General features: G+C 39.7%; 2 protein-coding genes and 1 long non-coding RNA gene across 9 annotated transcripts; 1 reads left to right on the top strand and 2 right to left on the bottom strand.

Moving 5' to 3' along the window:
- Positions 1-244: 244 nt before the first annotated feature.
- LOC118395407 (probable E3 ubiquitin-protein ligase HERC3) lies at positions 245-22,777 on the bottom strand. Of its 5 annotated transcripts, none has more exons than XM_035789196.2 (24): positions 22,677-22,777; positions 22,076-22,174; positions 21,885-21,996; positions 21,657-21,733; positions 21,298-21,525; positions 20,812-20,903; positions 19,995-20,125; positions 19,718-19,842; positions 19,463-19,539; positions 19,227-19,354; positions 19,060-19,119; positions 18,834-18,939; positions 18,530-18,722; positions 18,065-18,219; positions 17,690-17,812; positions 17,287-17,385; positions 16,750-16,917; positions 16,509-16,649; positions 16,011-16,177; positions 15,671-15,734; positions 14,188-14,258; positions 13,738-13,921; positions 13,330-13,432; positions 12,845-13,215 (listed from the first exon to the last, which is right to left on the bottom strand). In XM_035789196.2, exons 1-24 carry the CDS (start codon positions 22,744-22,746, stop codon positions 13,004-13,006), a joined length of 2,985 nt encoding a protein of 994 aa, XP_035645089.1. In that variant the 5' UTR covers positions 22,747-22,777; the 3' UTR covers positions 12,845-13,003. The 5 variants fall into 5 exon arrangements, with proteins under 5 accessions (XP_035645091.1, XP_035645089.1, XP_035645088.1 ...); XM_035789195.2 differs by lacking the exon at positions 22,677-22,777 and adding an exon at positions 22,339-22,645; XM_035789197.2 differs by lacking the exon at positions 22,677-22,777 and adding an exon at positions 22,366-22,645.
- On the bottom strand, positions 1,503-7,070 carry LOC118395414 (uncharacterized). Of its 2 annotated transcripts, XR_004827958.2 has the most exons (4): positions 6,718-7,070; positions 4,115-4,307; positions 2,385-2,488; positions 1,503-2,083 (listed from the first exon to the last, which is right to left on the bottom strand). It is a non-coding gene; the product is annotated as an uncharacterized LOC118395414 (long non-coding RNA). The 2 variants fall into 2 exon arrangements; XR_004827957.2 differs by lacking the exon at positions 6,718-7,070 and having other exon boundaries at positions 4,115-6,009.
- Positions 6,067-9,693, top strand: LOC118395412 (endonuclease domain-containing 1 protein-like). 2 transcript variants are annotated; one of them, XM_035789212.2, is made up of 3 exons: positions 6,067-6,217; positions 7,950-8,317; positions 8,594-9,693. In XM_035789212.2, the coding sequence occupies exons 2-3, from the start codon at positions 7,958-7,960 to the stop codon at positions 9,173-9,175; spliced, it is 942 nt and encodes a 313-aa protein (XP_035645105.1). In that variant the 5' UTR covers positions 6,067-6,217; positions 7,950-7,957; the 3' UTR covers positions 9,176-9,693. The 2 variants fall into 2 exon arrangements, with proteins under 2 accessions (XP_035645105.1, XP_052320533.1); XM_052464573.1 differs by lacking the exon at positions 6,067-6,217 and adding an exon at positions 7,209-7,339.
- Positions 22,778-24,147: the final 1,370 nt, after the last annotated feature.

Genomic DNA, 24,147 nt, shown 5'->3' with positions numbered 1-24,147 from the left:
ATCACCACCTTCCGGAGACACCTGAAACCCCACCTCTTCAAGGAATACCTAGGATAGGGTAAGTAAGGGTAAGTAATCCTTCTCACCCCCCCAAAATAAAGATTTAGATGCAAGTGGCTGTTCCACTGGATGTCATAAGGCGTATGCACCAATTTGTAAGTCGCTCTGGATAAGAGCGTCTGCTAAATGACTTAAATGTAAATGTAAATGTAAATGAGTCTCAACTGTCATCTGTAACCAAATGAAGGGCACTATCAAAGGGCAAAGGTGGTAAAAGGGAGAGGGCAGTGAATGACAGAATAGAACTTTATTCTCAGTAGCCTACGTTATTGGTTCATCTGTTACAATGAAAACGTTCCATACGTACACAGGAAGGCTTTCTTTTGATCCTCTGTCAGTTCCTCAAACACCTCCCAGAATGTGATGATGTTGGGATGCCCAGCATGGTACTCTCCTAAATACACAGTGTTCTAGGGGGGAAATGCCCTCAATTAATATGGTGAAGCAATAGACTCTTGACACCATTCAAACCATTTGTCAAATCAATGTATCAAAACATTTTAGCTAGGTTGCAGAACATGTTCACCATGAATCCCAAATCAACCCCAGGACACTTGTCTAATAGGCTCCATCTTGCCCTCTGATAGGTGACATTTATATCATATATAGTTTTATGAAGAGGGTGATTTGGAATTCCCATTGTTAACCAGACGAAAGCTATCCAACGACAACGTTGTGGTATACCACAGAGCCAATGGGACTCAACACCCTTTCATCCATGCTGCTCCGTCTGTGCAAGGTATAACATGTTGTTCAAATAGCTAGGCTGCTATACAGTCATATGAATAGAATAAACATTAATAGAATCATTGTCATATTGCTATTATTAATTGCTCGCTCTCTCTCTGTAGGAGTCCGGCACATCCCGTAGGTATATGTTGGATCCTGTATTTTACATTATATCCATTACCATATATATGATTGAATATTATCTGCTGTTGACTTGTGTGGATGTATGTATGTGTTATGCAACATAGCTGACTTGAAACATTGTTAAAAGTTTCAAGGCCATGGGCCTTTCTCATGATGGTAAAGTAGCATGAAGACAGGAACTGTTCAATGAGTTGGGCACATTCAGAGCAGGGTGTTGCGAGAACAAGAGGTCTTTTGTTAGATAACAGGAGCCAGGTGCGAGATAACGGTATGGAGCATGAGAGCCTGGATGTTCTTCACAAGCAAGTTACATCTATCAAAAAGCGCCAAGAGGCGGGGACCCGCCTGAGTGCCTGCAATAGGCTGAGCAAGTTTAAACCACGCCCAGTCTCTACTGTGATAGGCCAACAGACGTGTTGGAACTGTCTATCACAGTATAAAGAATACTGTTTTACATACGTCTTGTCAGTTCTCTGTTCTGCCCTGTGTGGTATTACAGTGAGCCCGTATATACGAAAGTTGCATTTGCCATTTATTACTTAGCTAATAAAAAATACAGTGAGCCCGTATATACGAAAGTTGCATTTGCCATTTATTACCTAGCTAATAAAAAATACATAGTATAAAATCGGTGACTCATTGTTATATTTATCCTGATACCAGATTTGAATTTACACAACCCTAACAATTACCAACCACTGCATCAAGACGACTAACATCCAGCAGCTCTCTGATGCAGGTCTGGAGGCCAGAGAGATCAAGGCTGTGAGCGGCCACAGAGCCTAAAGCTCTCAAGAAGCTATTGGAATCCATCCACGGAAAAGAGGAGATGGAGTAACATCCTAACAGCTAGCTGCGTGCGACTATAAGGCAGTTGTTCCTGTGAAATGGCGCCCAGCTTCGCTTGAGACCCCGGGGTTAGACAGCTACTTCATTAATTGCGCACTGAATGGAAATGTGCAATTCAATGTGTATCATAAATAAATAGCTGTCCATGTTGTGAACATCGGGGGGAAAATTGTGTGGTGTTTGATCCTTGGGTCACAGGTGCGTAGAATATGTTTCCTTGTCAAAATCACAGACAGGGCCTTCTTCCACACCCCAATGTGCTTGGTCATGAGAGAGGGCTTCAATGCGGACCAGCAGTCACCTACAGGACATGGTAACACACAGATTACTTTCTCAAACAATTTTGTGGGGGTATAGAATGTGGTCTACTTCACAATCATTCCAGGGGCAACACAACAGTGTACACATTTAGTTTTAGCCCAGGAATACCACACTCAATAAAAATAATCACTGGTTTTGCCTAGTCTAAATCTGCCAGACAGCGAATGAACAAGGACAAAATAAGTTGTCTACAGCACAAACAGATTTACGACTACGTTATTGTTGATTAGTTGAATTTGGGGTGACACACTTTAAACATTTTAAATGGAGGGCAACATTACCGAGGACCTGCAGCTTGTTGGGGTGCAGTCTGAGGATAGCAGCAAATCTCCCATTTAAAGCTCCCATTTAAACATGATGCAGAAGAAAACATTTTTGTGATTTCCTGCAAATACAAGTTTGAGTAATCTTTCAGTTCAGTATGTGACCGTACATAAACAAAATAAGGAAATAACAACAACGGTAAATTATTTAAGTAACTATCATACTAACTTCTGTAAATTTTCCATGATTTTGAATCACATTCTGAGATCCATTTGTCAATGATTTCTTAATCTAATACTTGTTGTGTCACTTGACCTGAGATTGACCTTTCTTCAGACTCCTGGGAAGATGACAATGTGATGCAACGTATCACAGAAATGTTAAGTACAAAGGACAAACTATGTCCTCTTTTGCTAACAAAATGTTTCAAACCCAAATTGTGTCCATACCTGACCAAGAGTGCACAATGTAAAGGAATGGTTTCCTCCAGCAAAAATGTGTTCAATTTTCTGGTCTAAAATGTTGACAAAAATAGTTGATGATCAAGTTACGGTTATTTCATGCTTTACTTCCTGTTATTTTAGTTGAGTATTGAAATAAGCATTTTGTTGAGTTGACGTTTATTCAAGATCGATCTGTTCTGAAAATGCGTGTACTCTGGCTAATGTTATACCATAAATGAATCTTTTCCCTGATAGACCCTGATAGAAAATATATATATAAAATGAACAGATTAATACGATTAGAGTTGGACACTAGTCTCCCATTATTTCTGATGAACGTGACCACAATGTTACCTGCGGACAGACCCTGAATTTTTAGATTTAAGGTGTATCAAATTAACTCAACTAATATACGTTTTGGTCGTATCTAAACCATTCGGCTTCACTAAACCAAAGCCATTACGACTATCCTCTCCCCATGAAATCATTGTTGTGTATTATTCTTAAACTAGTCCATACAGATTCTAACACTTGAAGAAGAGGCACCTGCCGATGTGTCCGACTCAATGAAGGGTTTATATGACCACAACCAACCATATGACATACAGAAAGACTAATCATCATCATCATCATCATCATCAACCAATCAGGAAACGAAAATGAACCTTGAATGAATTTCACAAACAGAAATCTAGGTCGTCATAGGGATGTTTATAAAGTAGCCCTGTGGGTCTAATACATAAACTGCAAGGGTATTTATTGAGGGCATAAAAGAAAACAGCCTAAAAACATAATTTACAGTTTGGATTAGGCTACTTGTTGACGCAAGGCCGAATATTAAACATCTACTGACAAAAGCAGCCCAGTTATCTAGGAAATAACCTACAATATACTGACTAATTTGACACACATGCCAATTCTTGAAACATTACCACCCAGTCGATACATTGTACGTTTCTAACATTTATGGTTGAGATTGAATTCATGTAAATATAAACTATGCACATTATGACTTTCATTAACACGTGATGCAGACGTCACGCAGACCTTAGTAAGTCGTTGGTAGTCATGTCATGTAAATCAGACACGTAACGCAGGAGTCACGCAGATGTTAGTAGGGTGCTGGTATCATGTCATGTCAGGTGGTACGGTTACCTAGACGTATAAATGTCCCTTATCACCCCCATAGATATCTAACTTGCAGCAGCAACAATGTTATTTATTATCATCCCATACAACAGTGCCTGTCTTGACTGGAGTAAACTATTCTATTGGATTCGACAACACTTCCTGTAGCTACTCACCCCAACGCTAGAATCCAATGGGCTGCTATAGCATTCGCTGTAACATGCTGACGAAAATACTAGTCATTAAAAACTAGCAGTATTTAAATATTCTAGATGTGTCCGTTGGGATAATTAGGAGTACACCGCAGTATCCCATCACTGGATTGAGCGACGTTTCCCGAGCCATATGTCTCGTCGACTCCGCGTTGTCCTGATCATTGCCGAGCCGCGTTCCGATTAGAGAGAGAATGTATTGAACTTCTAGTCGGATTCAGGCTAGGCTTCAATTTCCTTCAGAAAGTATTCATACTTATTCCACATTTTGTTGTGTTATTGCCTGAATCTAAAAAAATGTATTCAATATTTGTTTATTTCACTCATCTACACACAATACCCCATAATGACAAAGTGAAAACATGTTTTTACATTTTTATTGCAAATTTAAAGAAAATTAAACACAGAAATGTTTATTTTACATAAATATTCACACCCCTGAGTCTATACTTTATAGAATCACCTCTGGCAGCGATTACACCTGTGAGTCTTTCTGGGTAAGTCTCTGAGTGTTTTCCACACCTGGATTGTGCAACATTTGCCCATTATTATTTTTGAACTCTGTCAAACTGATTGATGATCATTGCTAGACAACCATTTTAAGGTTTTGTCTTACATTTTCAAGTAGATTTAAGTCAAAACTGTAACTCAGCCACTCAGGAATATTCACTGTCTTCTTGGTAAGCAACTCCAGGCCTTGCTTATTGTTCTGCTGAAATGTGAATTCATCTCCCAGTGTCTGGTGGAAAGCAGACGGAACCGGGTTTACCTCTAGGATTTTGCCTGTGAAAAACTCACCAGTCCTTAATGTTTACAAGCATACCCATAGCATGATGCAGCCACAACTTTAAAATATGGAGCTTGGTACTTGGTAATGTGTTGTATTGGATTTTCCCCAAACATAACACTTTGTGTTCAGGACAATAATGTAATTGCTGTACAGGCTTCTTGCTTTTCACTCTGTCAATTAGGTTAGTATTGTGGAGGACCTGCAATATTGTTGATTCATCCTCAGTTTCCTCCTATCACATCCATTAAAATATGTAACTATTTAAATTTACCATTGGCCTCGTGGTGAAATCGTTCAGTGGTTTCCTACCTCTGCTGCAACTGAGTCAGGAAGGACACCTGTATCTTTGTAGTGACTGGGTGCATGTAATTAATAACTTCACAATGGTCAAAGGGATATTCATTATCCGCTTCTTTTTATTTTTACCCATCTACCAACAGGTGCCTTTTTTTGCATTGGAAAACCTCCCTGGTCTTTGTGGTTGAATCTGTGTTTGAAATTCCCTGCTCGACTGAGGGACCCTACAGATAATTGTATGTGTGGGATACAGAGATGAGGTAGTCATTCAAAAGTCATGTTAAACACTCTTATTGCACACAGCGTGAGTTCATGCAACTTATTATGTGACTTGTTAACCTGTTAGTCCACTAGGGGCATTATTTCATTTTTGGATAAAAATACGTGCCCGTTTTAAGCGCAATATTTTGTCACGAAAAGATGCTCGACTATGCTTGGATTGATAGTTTTGGAAAGAAGACACTGACGTTTCCAGAACTGCAAAGATTTTCACTGTGAGTGCCGTTGAACAAAAGCTTCAGGCAAAACCAAGATGTTTGAGCGCCCAGGAAATGAACAGGATTTCTGAAGCTACGTTTTCCATGATCGCCTTATATGGCTGTGAATGCAACAGGAATGAACGGACACTTTCTATCGTTTCCCCAAGGTGTCTGCAGCATTGTGACGTATTTGTAGGCATATCATTGGAAGATTGACCATAAGAGACTACAATTGCCAAGTGTCCCGCACGGTGTCTGCGTGGAAATTGGTGCGCACCTTGAGGTTTGATTCAACAACGTTTTCCATGTTTCAGTCGATATTATGGAGTTAATTCGGAAAAAAGTTTGACGTGTAGGTGACTGAATTTTCGGTTAGTTTCGGTAGCCAAATGCATAGTAACAAAACGGAACGTTGTGTCCTACACAAGAATCTTTCAGGAAAAACTGGACATCTGCTATGTAACTGAGTCTCCTCATTGAAACATCTGAAGTTCTTCAAAGGTAAATTATTTTATTTGATCCCTTTGCTGGTTTTGTGAATATGTTGCGTGCTAAATGCTAACGCTAAATGCTAAGCTAGCTATCACCACTCTTACACAAATTATTGATTTTCTCTGGTTCTAAAGCATATTTTGAAATTCTGAGACGACGGGATTGTTAAGAAAAGGATAAGCTTGAGAGCAGGCATATTTATTTCATTTCATTTGCGATTTTTAGAAATCGCTAACGTTGCGTTATGGTAATGAGCTTGAGGCTGTAGTAAAGCGACCGCATGCAGGACTAGTACATTTTTACCTCTGAACTTATACCCATAACAAAGGGTTTGAATATTTGACATTTTGTATTAATTTATATATATAAAAAACACATTTCAACTTTGATGTTAGGGTTATTGTGTGTAGGCCAGTGACCAAAAATCTAAATGTAATGCATTTTAAATTCAGGCTGTAACACAACAACATTTGGAAAAGGTCAAAGGGTGTGAACAATTCTGAAGGTACTGTAATTGAGGCCACAGGATCCGCTTTCTCTCCAAACCAATTCAGATAAAACAACAGTCTTGGTTGCTCGTTGTAGCCTACACCTTCTCATTTCCTGAACTTTTATTTCCACCTGAAGGCTTCTGGTTGGCTACTGGTTGGCTACTGGTCTTTCTATGGGGCGCACGTTCACTTCATAAAAACTACATAAAAGAGTGAAAATAAATTAATCATTTGGAATGTCATGGCATAACTGGGTATGTAACAATGTCACATGGATATTTTTATTTAATTCAGAAAAAGCCTTTTCAGGGTTAAAATAGTCATATACATATACATATTTGTCTTAAAAAAATGTATATTAAAACAAGTAATCGAATACTAACGTCCATTCGGATATTCGATAACCGTGCACATCCCTAGCAGAAAAATATAGATATTTATGACATAGAATTAGGCATAATGATTATGGATCTAGATTGCAAGAAAAAGTGTGTGTGAGTGTGAGAGAGAGAGAGAGAGAGAAAGAGAGAGAGAGAGATTATGTACAGTATCTAGAGAGTAACAGGAAGTGTTTACTCTGAAACTACAGACCTCTGAGGGAGTGAGACAGTTCAAAGGACTGTTAAACAAGTTCACAAGGTGAGATTGAAAATCTAACAAATTATTTGGATATTCAATTTCTTATGGTTATTTTGAAAATCGATGCAATTACGCAAGGTTCTCTGTATCGAGCACAGCAAAAACTATTTCATAACAAGGAAATGAAATAGGCTAGAGGCAAGAAACAATACTAATGTGTCATGCAATCAAGAAATGCACTTAAGGAAATATACTGCTATTCTTATCTGTATTTTTTTAAACTGCACTATCGGTTAGGGGCTCGTAAGCATTTCACTGTAAGGTGAACTTTTTGTATTTGGGTGAATTTGACTAATACAATTTGACTTGATTAGATTTCCTAAAGTGTCTTCTGACAAATGAACAATATGTTTGGACTGTATATGATTATAGCATTAATAACCTTACAGCAACATGATCATTTAGCAACCTTTGACCAGAAATGAGAAGCAGGAAGTCAACCTCTAGATGGTGGGAAACTACAGTAAACAGGAACTATAATGTTTCAGGAACTTGGGTGGTTTTCATAACCTGATTTGAGATGATTCTAGTGACTAATTGTGACCTTAAACAGTCATAATGTAAAGGTAACATTGCAATATAGATTAATCTGTGATGTTTTTCTCCACAAGGGCACAGCATGGTGACTCTGTCCCTCTTGTCCCTCTGTCTGCTCTCTTTGTTGGGGGCCAGAGGGGAAGTGGCTCCAAATTTCGCCAACTGCAAAGATTCTTTCTTCAGAAATACGCCAGTGTCCGGTCTGAATATAGCTCTCCCCACTCCACTCGAGCCCAACCCAGAGGACTTACAGAATCCCGAGAAATGTCTCTCTGCTTACAATGCTGCCTCTCCTGCATACATTTGTCAGAGAAACGGTAACCACTATTACTTTGCCACTCTGTATGACCGTGGCAGGAGGATCCCTCTGTACTCTGCCTATGAAATGGATATCGAAGGGGTCCCTGGCAGAGAGGGGTCCATAGTTTATTATGAACCACAGGTTTGCATATTTCATTTTCATTATCAGCTTTTCAATGTCCTACAACTACATAATGATGCAACACATTAGTGTAGTTCAAGTATTTACAGTAGAAAAGGACATTCGCTGTAGAGCAGGTTAAAAAGTGATTGTAATTATGCAATAAGCACTAGAAGGTAGTATTTCATACACTGTAATTTCAGACTAAATACCAGTAATATAATAATGAGTTGTATTTGACTGCTACCACAAAGCTTGAAGTGGAGTGGCTAATTTGTAAATGTTTGTATTTTTCAGCTTGTGCATCCTGACCTACCACCACAGCAAATGGATAAGAAAGGATCATTGCTTGAGATCAAGAAATACAACCAAAACATTGGCTGCAGTGAACGCTCTCCACAATACCGACAGAACTACAAGCTGGGCTGGAGTCAGGCTCTCGATGACAACTTTGGCTCATATGACCGCGGGCACCTAAACCCCGCAGGACACCATAAAGAAGATGCCTCCAAAGCCACCATGACCCATACCAACGTAGCTCCGCAAGATGGGAAGATGAACAAAGGGCCGTGGAACCAGTACGAGAAGAAGCTGAAGGAAGTTTTGAGTGAAGGCTGTAGTAAGATGTATGTGGTGACTGGGGTGGTCCCAAGCAGCATGTGGGTAGACCAGAACAAGCGAGTCAATGTTCCGAGTCACTACTGGAATGCCTACTGCTGCACCGACAACAATGACAAACCTCTCAAGTCTGGAGGTGCCTTGGGTCCTAACACAGATCACAGTGTTGTTACAGAGTATAACTCTGTAACAGTCCTTGAGACTGAGCTTAGAGGGCTACTGAATGTTGACAACAATTTCAACATTTTTAATGGTTGTTAGTCCAATATAGATGTGGACCTGTCTAATATATCTGGTATGATTGTTTTGGATTTTGAATTAATGCTTAGGCTCTTACGTTTGTTGTTACTATTTAGTATAGGCCTGCTGTACATTTTTGAACCGTTAGATTATATTGATGTAGGCCAGTGGCCAGATGTTTCACAATTTAGCTCACCTGATTCACCCATTCAACGGCTTGATTATTAGTTGAGTCAGGTGTGCTAACTGTGGAGAAGTTCAAATACAAGAAATGGCTGGGGGTCCCTGAGAAGAGGTTTGAAAACCCCTAATTTAGGCTACATCAATATTTTAAACAAATCCCTGACCATAAATATTATCCTATTGATCAAATTTGTGGTTAAAATGTATTACAAATTCAAAACGTATCCTTTGTGGTAATTATTCGTAAAGCGTATGTTTGTTTGCTTGGTCACACAGAGTTGTGCAACCACGTCTTTGTGAATGCTTGTTGCTATGAATCTATAACCCAATAAAGCTTGTTTTGTGAAAATAGGAAATGTGTACATCGACATATTACAGAACCATTTTTTTTACATGCTGTTGATGAACCTGTTGGTATTTTTATGTCAAAAGAGATCTGATGAAGGCAGCAATACTGTCGGTGGAGATTTCTTTGGTCGCGGTACCCTCTAGTGGTCTATAAAGTGCATAAACTGGGAAGGAGACAAAGGGGCCACGGTCAGTTGCAGACATAAATGTCATAGAGATGTAGTGGTTCAGGACTCAGTCGAACAACTCAGTCGATTCTATTTCATTCCCATCTACTCTGATAAAAAAAAAAAATCGGTTTGGTAAAATATGTAATGCATCATTGTTGATCAATGCAGTGCCATTGTTACACAATTCTTACCTGTCCAACTTCCAGAGTCTGACTTTGTATCTTTGATCATTATATTTCGATTTATTGTACCATGATAAAACACCAAAACCATTGTAAGGTTTGGTGAATCTCCACTTGGCCCAATGCCAACCCAAACTTTTATTATATTTTTATTTTAGTACCTTTTAACAGGGAAGACATATCAAGACCGAGGTCTCTTTTGCAAATGTGCCCTGTATATACAACATACATTTATACTTTTTACCCAAACTAATATATATATACACATGAACCTTTTGATACAGGATGCAGTGATGAGTCTCAAAACTGTCATCTGTAACAAACGAAGGGCACTATGGTAGATGGCATCCAAAGGTTTAAGAGTAGCAGCATCTGATAACTAATGTCACCATAATCAAGAACAGATAAAAAGGTTGACTGAATAATCTGCTTCTCACTGCTTAGAGAAAGGAACAATCTGTTTCTGTAGAACAACCTTAGCTTCTTAACCATCTCATCTATTTCTGAACAAAAATATAAATGCAACACAGGAGGTTGGTGACACCATAATTGAGGAGGACGGGCCCATGCTAATGTCTGGAGCGGAGTTAGTGGAGTGGTATGAAATACATCAAACACATGGTTTCCATGTGTTTGATGCCATTCCATTCCATTGTTATGAGCTGTCCTCCCCTCAGCAGCCTCCACTGAAACGCAACATGCAAAGTGTTGGTCCAATGTTTCATGACCTGAAATAAATGATCCCAGAAATGTTCCATACACACAAAAAGCTAATTTCTCTCAAATATTGTGCACAAATTTATTTACATCCCTGTTTGTGAGCATTTCTTCTTTGCCAAGATAATCCATCCACCTGACAGGTGTGGCATATCAAGAAGCTGATTAAACAGCGTGCTGGGGACACTAAAATGTGCAGTTTTGTCACACAACACAATGCCACAGATGTCTCAAATTTTGAGGGAGCATACAATTGGCATGCTGACTGCTGGAATGTCCACCAAAGCTGTTGCCAGATAATTGAATGTTCATATTTCTACCATAAGCCTCCTCCAACGTCGTTTTAGAGAATCTGGCAGTATGTCCAACCTGCCTCACAACTGCAGATCACATGTATGGTGTGTGGGCGAGCGGTTTGCTGATGTCAAAGTTGTGAACATGATGCAAATGGTGGTCACACTAGATAATGTTTGGTTTTCTGATCCACGTCCATACTTTTTTACCAACAGATGTATATCTTTATTCCCAGTCATCTGAAATACATAGATTAGGGCCTAATTAATTAAAAAAACATATTTCCTTATATGAACTTTATCTCTGTAAAATCGTTGAAATTGTTGCATGTTACGTTTATAGTTTTGGTCAGTATAACTGACCTGTGACTTCTGTGTGATGACAAGACTGGTGTGTTAGTCCTCCGAGCTAAAGCCGAGGCATTTGCCTTAGACACACCTTTTCAGATCTCAGACAAGGTTACTCATCACATAAGCACTGTTTACTGAACCACGTTAGTTTTATATACCCTAGTGCAGTATATTTGTTCATGGTCCCTGACACTTCTGAATCCTGAACACGTACGTTATTTCTAGCCTTTTTGTGAATGATTTTCCTTTGTTTTGTTTTAATCACTAGGGCCAGGTGTGGATCAACGGTTTCAACCTGGGCCGCTACTGGCACGCTCGCGGCCCACAGTTAACCTTGTACGTGCCCGCTATCATCCTGAGCACGCCCGCACCCAACAATGTGACCGCTGGAGCTGGAGGGGGACCCATGCACCCCCGGGCCCTGTACCGCGGAGTTCACCAACAACTCGTTCCTGAACGACATTGTTAAATCTGACCACAAACACCAGAGGGCGCTGTTCCATAAAGAAGCTCTCATGATGATCGCTGATCCAAAAATATACTTACTGTATTTATCTGGAACACAGGAGGTTGGTGGCACCTTAATTGGGGAGGATGGGCTTGTGGTAATTGGTGGAGCGTAATGGTATGAAATACAACAAACACTCCGTTCCACCCATTATTATGAGCCGTCCTCCCCTCAGCAGTCTCCACTGATCTGGAAGTGATCTATTTTTCACTAATCTTTTGAAAATCAGAGTAATGTCTGTAATTTAATCACGGGTGACTGTACCTTTAACATGACCTCTATATAGTGTCTTAAAACCCAATACGACTTTGTTCACATCTCTATTCAAAGGGAATTAAGTATTCGTCATTTGTACAGTATGTATGTCTTTTTGGAAATGGAATCATGTTCACAAAGGAAAATGAGTCATTTAGATGTGCTATGAACTTGAGTAGTACTCTAAATAGAAGTTGAGGTCAGTGGTGCTCAAATCATGAGCCTGGAGTTTTTGTAATGTCAGGGCACGATGCAATCCAAAATACGCCTTTTAAAGGCCTTGTCCCCGATGTTCACTGAGATCACATTCATGGTAAACACTGGCATGTCTGCTCAAGTGTAAATTACCTTTAAAGTATCTTCTAGTGCGCTGCGCTATAGAGCGTCTTGAGTTCAATGCTGCCCTATATTGTGAATTGGGGGAACATGGTTGAGAAGGATGTGTCAAATGATCTGTGCCTTATTGTGTGCCACCTAACTGCAGGGATATTATGCTCTCATTGATTTCTGTAATGAACCATTTGGTGGGTCTTGTAAATGAATAGTTCTTGTGTTCAACTGAAAACCTGATATGCTTCCTTTTAACATTTAGATTATTTCAAATACTTTGGGATTTCCTTATATCTTGGTTGTTATCATTTCTGTTAATGTTGTTTAATGTGCAGGCACAAACCATGCTGTACTTTTTGATTTATAAATGTTTTAATAAAATTAGGTGAATGCAATATGATAATGTCATAGTACCGCACAGATCTCAAGTTAGGATTTGAAAACTCAACTATGGAGCAATGAAAAGATGAACACAGGAGAGGACTATATACAGCAGCAACATTATACACCCATTATTCATTCCAGAAGCCTCTGTTGTGGCCAACAGCTTCTATAAGCCTGCTCTGTAGTGTCTCTTTGGAGGGGTAGATGGGCAGCTGCAACAGAGAGTGACAGGTCAGCGCCTCTGGGAAATGCTGTTGGGAGGAGTTGAGAAGGGGTTGGACCCTCATCCTGATCTGGTTCATACCCAGGATGGGCACACGATCACAGCCAGTCAGGAACACTGAAGGGGCAAAGGTGGTAAAATGGAGAGGGCAGTGAATGACAGAATATAACTTTATTCTCAGTCGCCTACGTTACTGGTTCATCTGTTACAATGAAAACGTTCCATACTTACACAGGAACGCTTTCTTTTGATCCTCTGTCAGTTCCTCAAACACCTCCCAGAATGTGACGATGTTGGGATGCCCAGCATGGTACTCTCCTTCATACACAGTGTTCTAGGGGGGAAATGCCCTCAATTAATATGGTGAAGCAATAGACACTTGACACCATTCAAACTACTTTTCAAATCAATGCATCAAAACATTTTAGCCAGGTTGCAGAACATGTTCACCATGAATCCCAAATCAACCCCAGGACACTTGTTTTTTTAAGGCTCCATCTTGCCCTCTGATAGGCTAGGTGACATTTCTGCATATATTATATGTTTTTAACTTGTCTAATGCTCTCAGATGTAGACAATTGACTCGGGGTAGAGTTGGGATTGAGCTTCAGTCATGTAGTAACAAAACATGGTTCTGACCTGTTTCAGCGTTTCCCAGTCGAAATTCTCCTTCCCCACCATCACTCCCCTCAGTTCCTCTGGCTGGAAGAACTCCACCACGTCCTTGTCACACACCTTGAAGAAGCCTTTCCTGAACTCTTCAAACACCACCTCTACTGACTGGTTGAAGATGTAGTTCACATAGGTGTCAACAAACTCCTTCCTGTCAAAAGAATGACACACAGAGTCAGATATCCATTGAGTTGTAGCTAGTATAGGTTGCTGTCAATTCCAGTTGATGTCACTTCAAGGAACGAGAAGCGTCATTTACATTCCATTATGATTTCTCCATTCATACATTTACATTTCAATGTGAGATGATATTGCCGAAATGGAATTGACCCCAATCCTGGCAGCTGTAGCAATGGAAAAACGTGGCATACTGTAAACCTTGTATTTTGTCAGTTGTAAATATTGCTATAATCTTACTTGTTGGCACTTGTGACGGGTTTTCCAGTTTCTTTGGGATCAAGTTCCACCGCTACATCACCCCACATCACCTATAATAGTGAGTAATGAAAAAAGTGAGGTAAATGAACAATGATAACACTGCAGACTGAGGGTATGGACAAATAGATGGGAGTGATATGCGGGAGACATACACACTGAAATAATCTATTTATCTTATGTTCAGTAATTCATACCACTTCACTTCAATTAACTACAGATGTAGGATCTTATATTGAGCCAAAATCCTGCAGCAACAGAAAATGTGAATTATTTAGTGAATTATTTGTGTTTATTTAACTAAGTCAGTTAAGAACAAATTCTTATTTATCTTGCTGATCCTTGACTTCGTCGATGTAATTTACAAAATAGCCTCCAACACTCACCTCAGCAAATTGGATGCAGTCTATCACAGTGCCATCCGTTTTGTCACCAAAGCCCCATATACTACCCACCATTGTGACCTGTATGCTCTCGTTGGCTGGTTTTCGCTACATACTCGTCACCAAACCCACTGGCTCCAGGTCATCTATAGGTCTTTGCTAGGTAAAGCTCTGCCTTATCTCAGCTTATTGGTAACCATAGCAACACCCGCTCCAGCAGGTATATTTCACTGGTCATCCCCAAAGCCAAAACCTCCTTTGGATGCCTTTCCTTCCAGTTCTGTGCTGCCAATGACTGGTACGAAATGCAAAAATCACTGAAGTTGATCTCCCTCACTAACTTCATGCATCAGCTGTCAGAGCAGCTTACCGATCGCTTCAGCTGGACACAGCCCATCTGTAAATAGCCCATCCAACCAACTACCTACCTCATCCCCATATATGTTTTTTGTATTTTTCTGCTCTTTTGCACACCAGTATTTAAACTTGCAACTCCTCATCTGCACATCTATCACTCTAGTGTTAATTGCTAAATTGTAATTACTTCGCCAATATGTCCTATTTATTGCCTTACCTCCTTAATTCATTTGCACACACTGTATAAAGATTTTCTATTGTGTTATTGACTGTATGTTTGTTTATCCCATGTGTAACTCTGTGTTGTTGTTTTTGTCGCACTGATTTTCTTTATCTTGGCCAGGTTGCAGTTGTAAATGAAAACTTGTTTTCAACTGGCCTACCTGGTTAAATAAACGGTGAAATAAAATATATATTTTTTACAAAGGCCTACCCCGGCCAAACCCGGACAATGCTGGACCAATTGTGCGCCGCCCTATGGAACTCCCAATCACGGTCTGATGTGATACAGCCCATAATTATATTTAATAGACATTATTTTGTAGGGGTAATTTTAAAGTGGAAATGCCTAACTTTAGAAGTCTTTAAAATACACTACAAGTTTGCATTTCTTGCAGTGTGGGAAAATTGTCAGCAACAAAAGAGTGATCAAATTAAAATCCTGCATCTGTATTATGTTACATTGTATTTGTTCATCGACCAAACTGTTTGAATGCAATACATACTGAGAAAGTCATGTCCATGTTTTCAACGTCATCATCAGGGTAATCCAAGATGTACTGCAAACTCCTTCAAAAGCATTGAAAATAATATGTGACAATAAATGTGACAATTATAAATCGGCAATCAATAAATCATGATGCTTTCATAAATGAAAAACTATTTATCCAAATAATGAATAATTGCTTATCCTCACAGAGCAAGTGCCCTGCCTCTAAGATGCAATAAAATGCCTTGAGATGCAATTTCTTAATCTGTCCTTGGTGTCCTTATAACAAATACAACTGCCTGTACTGTAATACATTACTGACTAAGGGATAACAATATATTATGGTCTGAACTTACCCTGCTTCAATGGGGCTAAACTCTCTCAGGTCCTCTAAAGAGGGATTGATGTTCACCAGCTTCTTGAAGAAGGCCATGGGGAAGGGGAGGTGCACCATGTTGTTGTTGTACAGGGCCATCCCACACAGAACCCCAAACAGGAAATAACGCTTCTCCTCCACTCTAGGCTGTTAGTGAGGATGTGTTGGACAAGAGACAAGAAATAAGCCATGAGTGAAAGTACAAGACATGCTGTTGTTAACATGGGGAAAATGATTAATATACAGTAAAGGGAAGGTAGTGTGGTTTCTAGATTACAGTAGTAGGCTAGTAATACAGTAGTAATACAGTAGTAATACAGTAGTAGATCCTCTCCAGGAACATATTATTACAGTGTTTCACTACCAGCATATTTGAAGCTTTTTGAAATTACAATGATTATAGATATAGAAATAAAATCATTTTTTGAGGAGCAGAAAACTTCATAATCCATGTGTGATTTCCCTAAACGTGCCTCACCTTTGCAGGGAACCAGGCCAGTGTCTTAGTGTCGTTGTACATGAACATCCCAGACTCGGGTACCAACAGCTTATCAAACAAATGGAGGAAGAAGTCCCTTTTGTAGACATCTGTCAGCTTCGCGTCCTCGTCGAAATACACCTGAGAGATGTAAGCAGCACATTTTGGAATAGCCCTTCTCTGTTCAAAACATTATCTCATCATTGGAAAGCTATTCCTAAATGTTAAAATATGGACTTACCACAAGGGACCTCTTGAAGGTACTGTGATATGCTACACTCAGTTGATGGAAAGTGTCTTCTATGAGTGATGCTCTATTCAGTCTCAGCTCAAAGAACGGAGCAGGCGCCGCCACGAGGAACATGTCATAAGGCCACATGCCAGTCCTTTGGGGATTGTTAGGGGGATTCTGCAATGCATACAGTACAATATTAAGTATTAACTTAGTGTTTATCTAGTATACAAGACAGGTATTATTTCAACCAGTTTCTTCCATCAAAAAGGTTAAGAAATATGTCTGGTTTCTTCAGTAGTGATGGTCAACACCCCAGAGCTACTTGGAATGCAGGCGTTTGCTCCAGCCCTGTTCTAACACACCTGATTCAGCTAATCAAGATCCTGGTGAGCAGCTGATTAGTAGAACCAGGTGTGTTTGAGCAGGGAAAGAGCAAAAGCCTGCATACACAGTCAGTTGGTCTCTAGCAGGGGGTTAGCCACCTTGATTTATAGTATCTGCTGTATCTTATAATACTATATATTGAGAAGCAAGTTTCATTACCTTTGTGAGTGTGGCGTTGATGTTAAAAACGTGTATCTTGCTCTGCAGATTCATCAAGAATGGGTAACAACAAAAGATGGCAGGTGTCTGATCCACATCCTGAAAGTGATGTAAAAGAAAACATACAAGGCATCTCAATTAAGGAGCTTCTTTGTCTAATTATGTTCATCTGCAGTGATAAGAAGGAACTTTAGTAGGTGAGAAAGATTCTCCAGTAGGAAAACAAAATGATTCCTTCACTCTCTCTTTCCAGACCATTTCAGGTAGAGGAAATCTCAAGCCTCTACTGAGATGCAGCCATGACACTTTCTAAGACCCAAACAACGAACATTAAAACACCTCAAGACTGACAGCTACAAACATTGTTAGCAATCAGTGACTGAGACAAAATAACTTTTCTTACCTGCTTTGACCATAAACGCCAAAGCTTTACATCCTCCGCTAGAAATATGCTATTGAAGTGAACTTCCTCCATACAAAAGGTACTGTCTGGAACAGTCTGGGTCTCTACGGATTTCTGGTTTGCCTTTGAAATAATATAGAAAAGTAAAATACATAAATAAACTATTATTAGCAAATATTAGCTAAATATTTTCCATGTTTGTCAGCAAAATATTATTTAATCAAATCTCAGTTACGGCCTCATCGATTCTAAATAGGTTGCAATGAAATAACTGCCACCCTGGCACCAAAATGGTCCTCGAAGTTGACTGGTCAAAATGGGAAAACAGCATTATAAATGGATTGACAGTACGAGCAGGGAAGCATGGACACTGACTCTGTGGAGATGGCCGAGGACCTGGAGCAGGTGCTTGATCCCAGTATCACGAGTGCGTAGAATATGTTCACTCCTCAGAATCCCCGACAGGGCCTTCTTCCACACCCCAATGTGCTTGGTCATGACAGACGGCTTCAATGAGGACCAGCAGTCACCTACAGGACATGGTAAAACACAGATTACTTTCTCAAACCATTTCGTGGGGGTATAGAATTTGCTCGACTTCACAATCATTCCAGGGGCACCCCCAATGTGCACACGTTTTGTTTTAGCCCAGCACTACCACACTCGATTAAAATTATCAACGGTTTTGTAAATTTAGCCTAGTCTAAATCTGCCAGACAGCGAATGAACAAGGACAAAATAAGTTGTCTACAGCACAAACAGATTTACGACTACGTTATTGTTGATAAGTTGAATTTGGGGTGACACACTTTAAACATTTTAAATGGAGGGCAACATTACCGAGGACCTGCAGCTTTTCAGGGTGCAGTCTGAGGATAGCAGCAGCAACAGCTTCGGTGAGATCTGTCCTTCTGTGCTGTTTGTGAAGGACCCTCAGGAGCTCAGGGAGAACCAGGTAGACCCTCAAGCCCTCCACTCCAATGGGCTCCTCATACAGGGAGGGAAGTAGTGTGTGCTGGACAATAGCTTCAACCTAGCGCAATGAAAGAGGTGTGTGAATCGTCCCTCGTTCAAGATACATGTCAGAATAAATGTCAGAATAGGATCGATTACATATCAATTTATAAATATATTCACAAAATACCTCAGTCAAAACTTTGTCCTTTTTCGCCAGCTTCCGGAATGCGCCTTGGACGAGTGAATAATCCAGGCCAGACTGTTTTGTTGAGGTTTGGTAATGTTTGTCACAACTAATAAAAGCAAGAGATAATTGTCAATATTTTTGCCATATTTAAATCAGTATTCTTTGATAATGTAATATTTCAAACATAAGACAATCATGTATTTGAACCAATATTAAATACTGTTACCTTTTATCAAGAAAGCTCCCATTTAAACACGATGCAGAAGAAAACATTTTTGTGATTTCCCTGCAATTACAAGTTTGAGTAATCTTTCAGTTCAGTATGTGACCGTACATAAACAAAATAAGGAAATAACAACAACGGTAAATTATAGCTACTTATATCAGACTTACTTCTGTCCTTTTTTCCAAGACTTTGAATCACATTCCGAGTTCCATTTGTCAATGATTTCTTCATCTATAGCTTGTTGTGTCACTTTGCCCACACTTGACCTGAGATTGTTAGGCCTTTCTTCAGACTCCTGGGAAGATGACAATGTGATGCAACGTATCACAGAAATGTTAAGTACAAAGGACAAACTATGTCCTGTTTTGCTAACTCATTGTTTCAAACCAAATTGTGTCCATACCTGACCAAGAGTGCACAACGCAAAGGAATGGTTTCCTCCAGCAAAAATGTGTTCAATTTTCTGGTCATCAATCTGGTCTTGAAATGTTGACAAAAATAGTTGATGATCAAGTTAATGTTATTTCATGTTTTGCCTCATGTTATTTTAGTTGAGTATTGAAATAAGCATTTTGTTGAGTGGACTTTTATTCAAGTTTGATCTGTTCTGAAAATGCGTGTACTCTGGCTAATGTTATACCATAAATGAATGTTTTACCTGGCAGTTGTACTGGAAGGGGCACAGACTGATCAATCTTTACTCCATTTCCCAGCTGCCCTTGCTCTCCGCGCCCAAATGAGTAGATCTTATTGGAGGGCCCCACAAATGCTAATGTGTGGTGTCTAATATGGTTGAACAGACAGAGAAAACATTTCTCAAATCAACAATGAATCCTAAAAAGGTCTTATGCTAAAATGAAAACAGTCCTACATACATTTTTGTTGTGTCACAACATTTTGTCAATTCCAGATCATGTCTAATAAGTGTAACCTACCTTCCACAGGCTATCTGGGTCACCTTTAATCCACAAAGTTGCCCCACCACTCGAGGTCGTAGTTCATCTCGGAGAGAGTTGTGTCCAAGCTGTCCATGGCAGCCTGAGCCAAATGTGAACACCACACCTCCCTAGAACAAAATCAACCCAGACAGTTATCATAGTGTTTTCCTCTACGTTAATGAGGATGTTTCAATGCAAATTTCCAGGAAACTAAAACATTTCAATTGTTTTGTTTATTTTTTATTTCAACATTATTTAACTAGTCAAGTCAGTTAAGAACAAATTCTTGCTGACAATGACGCCCTACCAAAAGGCCTCCCGCGGGGACAGGGTCTGGGATTAAAAATATAAAGGAATTAAATAAAAATATAGGACAAAACACATCACGACAAGAGAGACAACACAACACTACATAAAGAGAGACCTAAGACAACAACATAGCATGGCAGCAACACAGCACGGTAGCAACACAACAACAGCATGGTAGCAGCACAACATGGTAGCAGCACAAAAAAATGGCACAAACATTATTGGGCACAGACAACATCACAAAGGGCAAGAAGGTAGAGACAACAATACATCATGCAACGCAGCCACAACTATCAGTAAGAGTGTCCATGATTGAGTCTTTGAATGAAGAGATAAAACTGTCCAGTTTGAGTGTTTGTTGCAGCTCGTTCCAGTCGCTGGCTGCAGCGAACATTGAGACACCCATTTAAATAAATACACATAAAATGTAGACATATTGTATGGTCCAAACAACATTTAGTTCAAATGATAGGAAAAGTGTAATTATGTCAGACAGATATACAACCTTTGTCAGAACGGCAGTATGTTCTCCTCCACATGAAATCAAAACAGTCTTCTTCAGATTCAGGCAATCAACATGAGCTGGAGCACATCTGTCTACAGAAAATTGGGTTCAATTTATTGTTATTATTATATATATAATTGTTTATAATGATTTATTTACAACACATAACCCTCAAACACACAACACATTGTGCTCTCTAATCCTGGTTAAAATTGTTTTTAGACAGATAAAGGCACATTTCTGTACTTTTCTTAATTTTTTAAAACATCATTTCAACCACCAAAAAATGTGGTTGATAATAGATAAATCAGGGGTCTCCAGCTGCAGCCTGAGAGAACTACTGAGTGGGAAGACTTTGGTTTAAACCCAACACTAACACACCTGTTTCAAATAATGTACTGTTCATGGTCTTCGGTCTGGACCTTGATTATTTAAATATATTTAACAAGAGTCAACACATATGCTATTGTGTAATGTATACTGTACTTGTTGTGTCCCCTAGTCCCAGTTGTCCGGCGGTGTTCTTGCCCCAGCCGAACACAGCTCCAGAAAGGGACAGAGCGAAGCTGTGTTCTCCCCCTGCAGTGATCTGAACCAGGGGGATCCCTGATAGAGACTTCAGGGGCTTGGGGGACATGGACATGTCGCGTGGCTCGCCCCACCCCAAACCCAGCTGACCGCTGGTGTTCTGACCCCATGTGAAAACCTGACCATCTGAACAGAAATCAGAAGTAAGCAACCATACAATGAGAACATTGTACAGAATTACAGTTTTGAAAGGTTAAACTGTTTTGGTTAAGTCGCATTGTGAAACAGAGATTAGAGGTGTGTTAATGGTCATTTACCCTGAGTTAGTAAAATTGAATGCTGGTCTCCACATGCAACCTGAGTTACCTGTCGGTTACATAGGTTACCCAATGGGCTGGGGAAAAAAAGAAGAAAGATGACTAAGATTAGCTGGCCCGTTTGAATTAAATGACAAATTGTTTTTATACTTTAACTATTTGAATGAGGGGGTGACAATTCCTTAAGGTAAACTACATATAAATGTATCATTATGGAATGGAACCCACCTGAGAATGTTGGCTTTGTCCAAGCAGAGAACCCGACCCTCTTCAGACAGTAAAACAGCATGAGAATCTCCACAACTCAGAGCCCGAATCCTCTCCTTACATGTCACACTCTCTAAAGCACACAACACATATGATTGGGCAACTCAAGAAAATATATTATACAAATTGATTGTTAAGGAGATTAGACCTACTCAGTTTCCCTGTGAATCTTCTCCCATCTTGGTCCTCTTGAATCCGTGCGACAGACACTAGTCTCCCATTATTTCTGATAAACGCGACCACACTGTTACCTGCGGACAGAGCCTGAATTTTAGATTTAAGGTGTATCAAATTAACGCAACTAATATCCGTTTTGGTCGTATCTAAACCATTCGGCTTCACTAAACCAAAGCCTTTACGACTATCCTCTCCCCATGAAATCATTGTTGTGTATTATTCTTAAACTAGTCCATACAGATTCTAACACTTGAAGGAGAGGCACCTGCCGATGTTTCCGACTCAATGATGGGTTTATATGACCGCAACCAACCATATGACATACAGAAAGACTAATCATCATCATTATCAATAAAGCAGGAAACGAAAATGAATCTTAAATGAAACTGTATTTATAGAGGGCATAAAAGAAAACACGCCTACAAACAAATATAAATGCAGTTTCGACTCAAGACTTATGACTCAAGGCCGAAAACGAAAGTGAACGTCTATTGACAATATCAGCCCAGTTATCTTCGAAATAGCCTACAATAAACTGACGCTGTTGACACACACGATAATGCTTGAAAGAATTACCACCCAGTCGATACCTCCCTAGATGCATTTCAGTGGAACTGGCTGAAACTTCCACTTTATGCTGTGTCATGCATGACTGCTAAATGCTGAACTGAAAATGGTTTCGGAGTTTGAAAAGACCCATCCCTCAGAGACGTCCCTGATATTTGCCCTGTTTTTTTTCAGATGTTAACGTAATTACCAAACTTCATTTTTAAACTCACGTTTATCATAATTATTTAAAAAAATAACTGTCAGCAGTATTTTGTGGAGGGTGCACACTGACTTAACCAGGCAAAGAGTAAAGAAAATACTAAACATGCTTTAATTATTGGGTTATGATACTATACACCAGTGTGGCAGTTGTACTAAACTCCTACGGCATAAAAGTTCTAAAATAATCAATGTCCCTCATGAATTAAAATGACAATTGAACAGGTAAATAGGTATATAACAACCTATGCAGAAAGTAGGGATGGGAGTTTGAAATACTTTTACTATTCGAACAGTAACATTCATTTTTGTCTGATATCCGGATATTTGAAATATATTCGTTTTTTAAAAACCTACGTTTTAAACCTGAACACTTCTATGCGAGGGAGATGGTACTTTAATGTTGCAGCAGCGGAAGAACATGAAAGAGAGATGGGAGCGAGCAGACGGAGAGAGAGAGACGCCAAGACAACTCCGCTACAGCCAACACTATTATTATCATCCCATATAACAGTGTCTATATTGACTGGAGTAGCCTATTGGATTCGATAACACTTCCTGTAGCTACTCACCCCAACGCTAGGCATCGCCTTTTCAATGGGATGCTGTAGGATTATCTAGCATAGCATGCTGACGAAAAACTAACACTCATTTAACAACTAGCAGTATTTCAATCTTCTCGATTTGTCAGTTGGGATAATTAGGAGTACACGGCTGTATTCCATTCCTGGATTGAGGTACATTTTCCGAGCCATATCTCTCGCCGGCTCCGCGCAGTCTTGATCGTGGCACTGCAGCATTCCAACTAGAGAGAGAACGTGATGAAGAGTTTGAGTTGATTTATTCTTGCTCACAGATGAAACTGAAGAAATGCAGAATATAAATTACAAATCATTGCAAAACACTCATTTAAAATACACAATACGCGACGTGTATAAAATATTGAACAATTGAAAACATTACAGGACATTTTTCATGATGGAAATTTAAATATTAAAATGTGATTTTGTAAAATATATAATTTTTGGGAGAACCTTTTAATTGCTAGAGTTATTATACAGCCTGATAGTAGTCGTTTCGCAGGTGGTTCGTACGGGCAGTTATACAGGACAGTTGGTGGCTGTTTCTCAGGAGCCTGGTGGTGCAGTTACCTCTTTTTGGAGGGAGCAGGTCATTCAGTGGATGGTCAAGAGTGTGCATGTCCTTCACCAGATGCACTGCAGCCTGCTCTGCAGTGAGGGGAGCTGTGGTTGGACTGCTCCAACAATGGAGATGATCC

This window comes from Oncorhynchus keta, chromosome 16 (assembly GCF_023373465.1).
Source record: "Oncorhynchus keta strain PuntledgeMale-10-30-2019 chromosome 16, Oket_V2, whole genome shotgun sequence".
Taxonomy (NCBI): Eukaryota; Metazoa; Chordata; class Actinopteri; order Salmoniformes; family Salmonidae; genus Oncorhynchus; species Oncorhynchus keta.
Note: the sequence above shows the minus strand (reverse complement) of the source record. Positions and strands in the feature narration are given on the sequence as shown.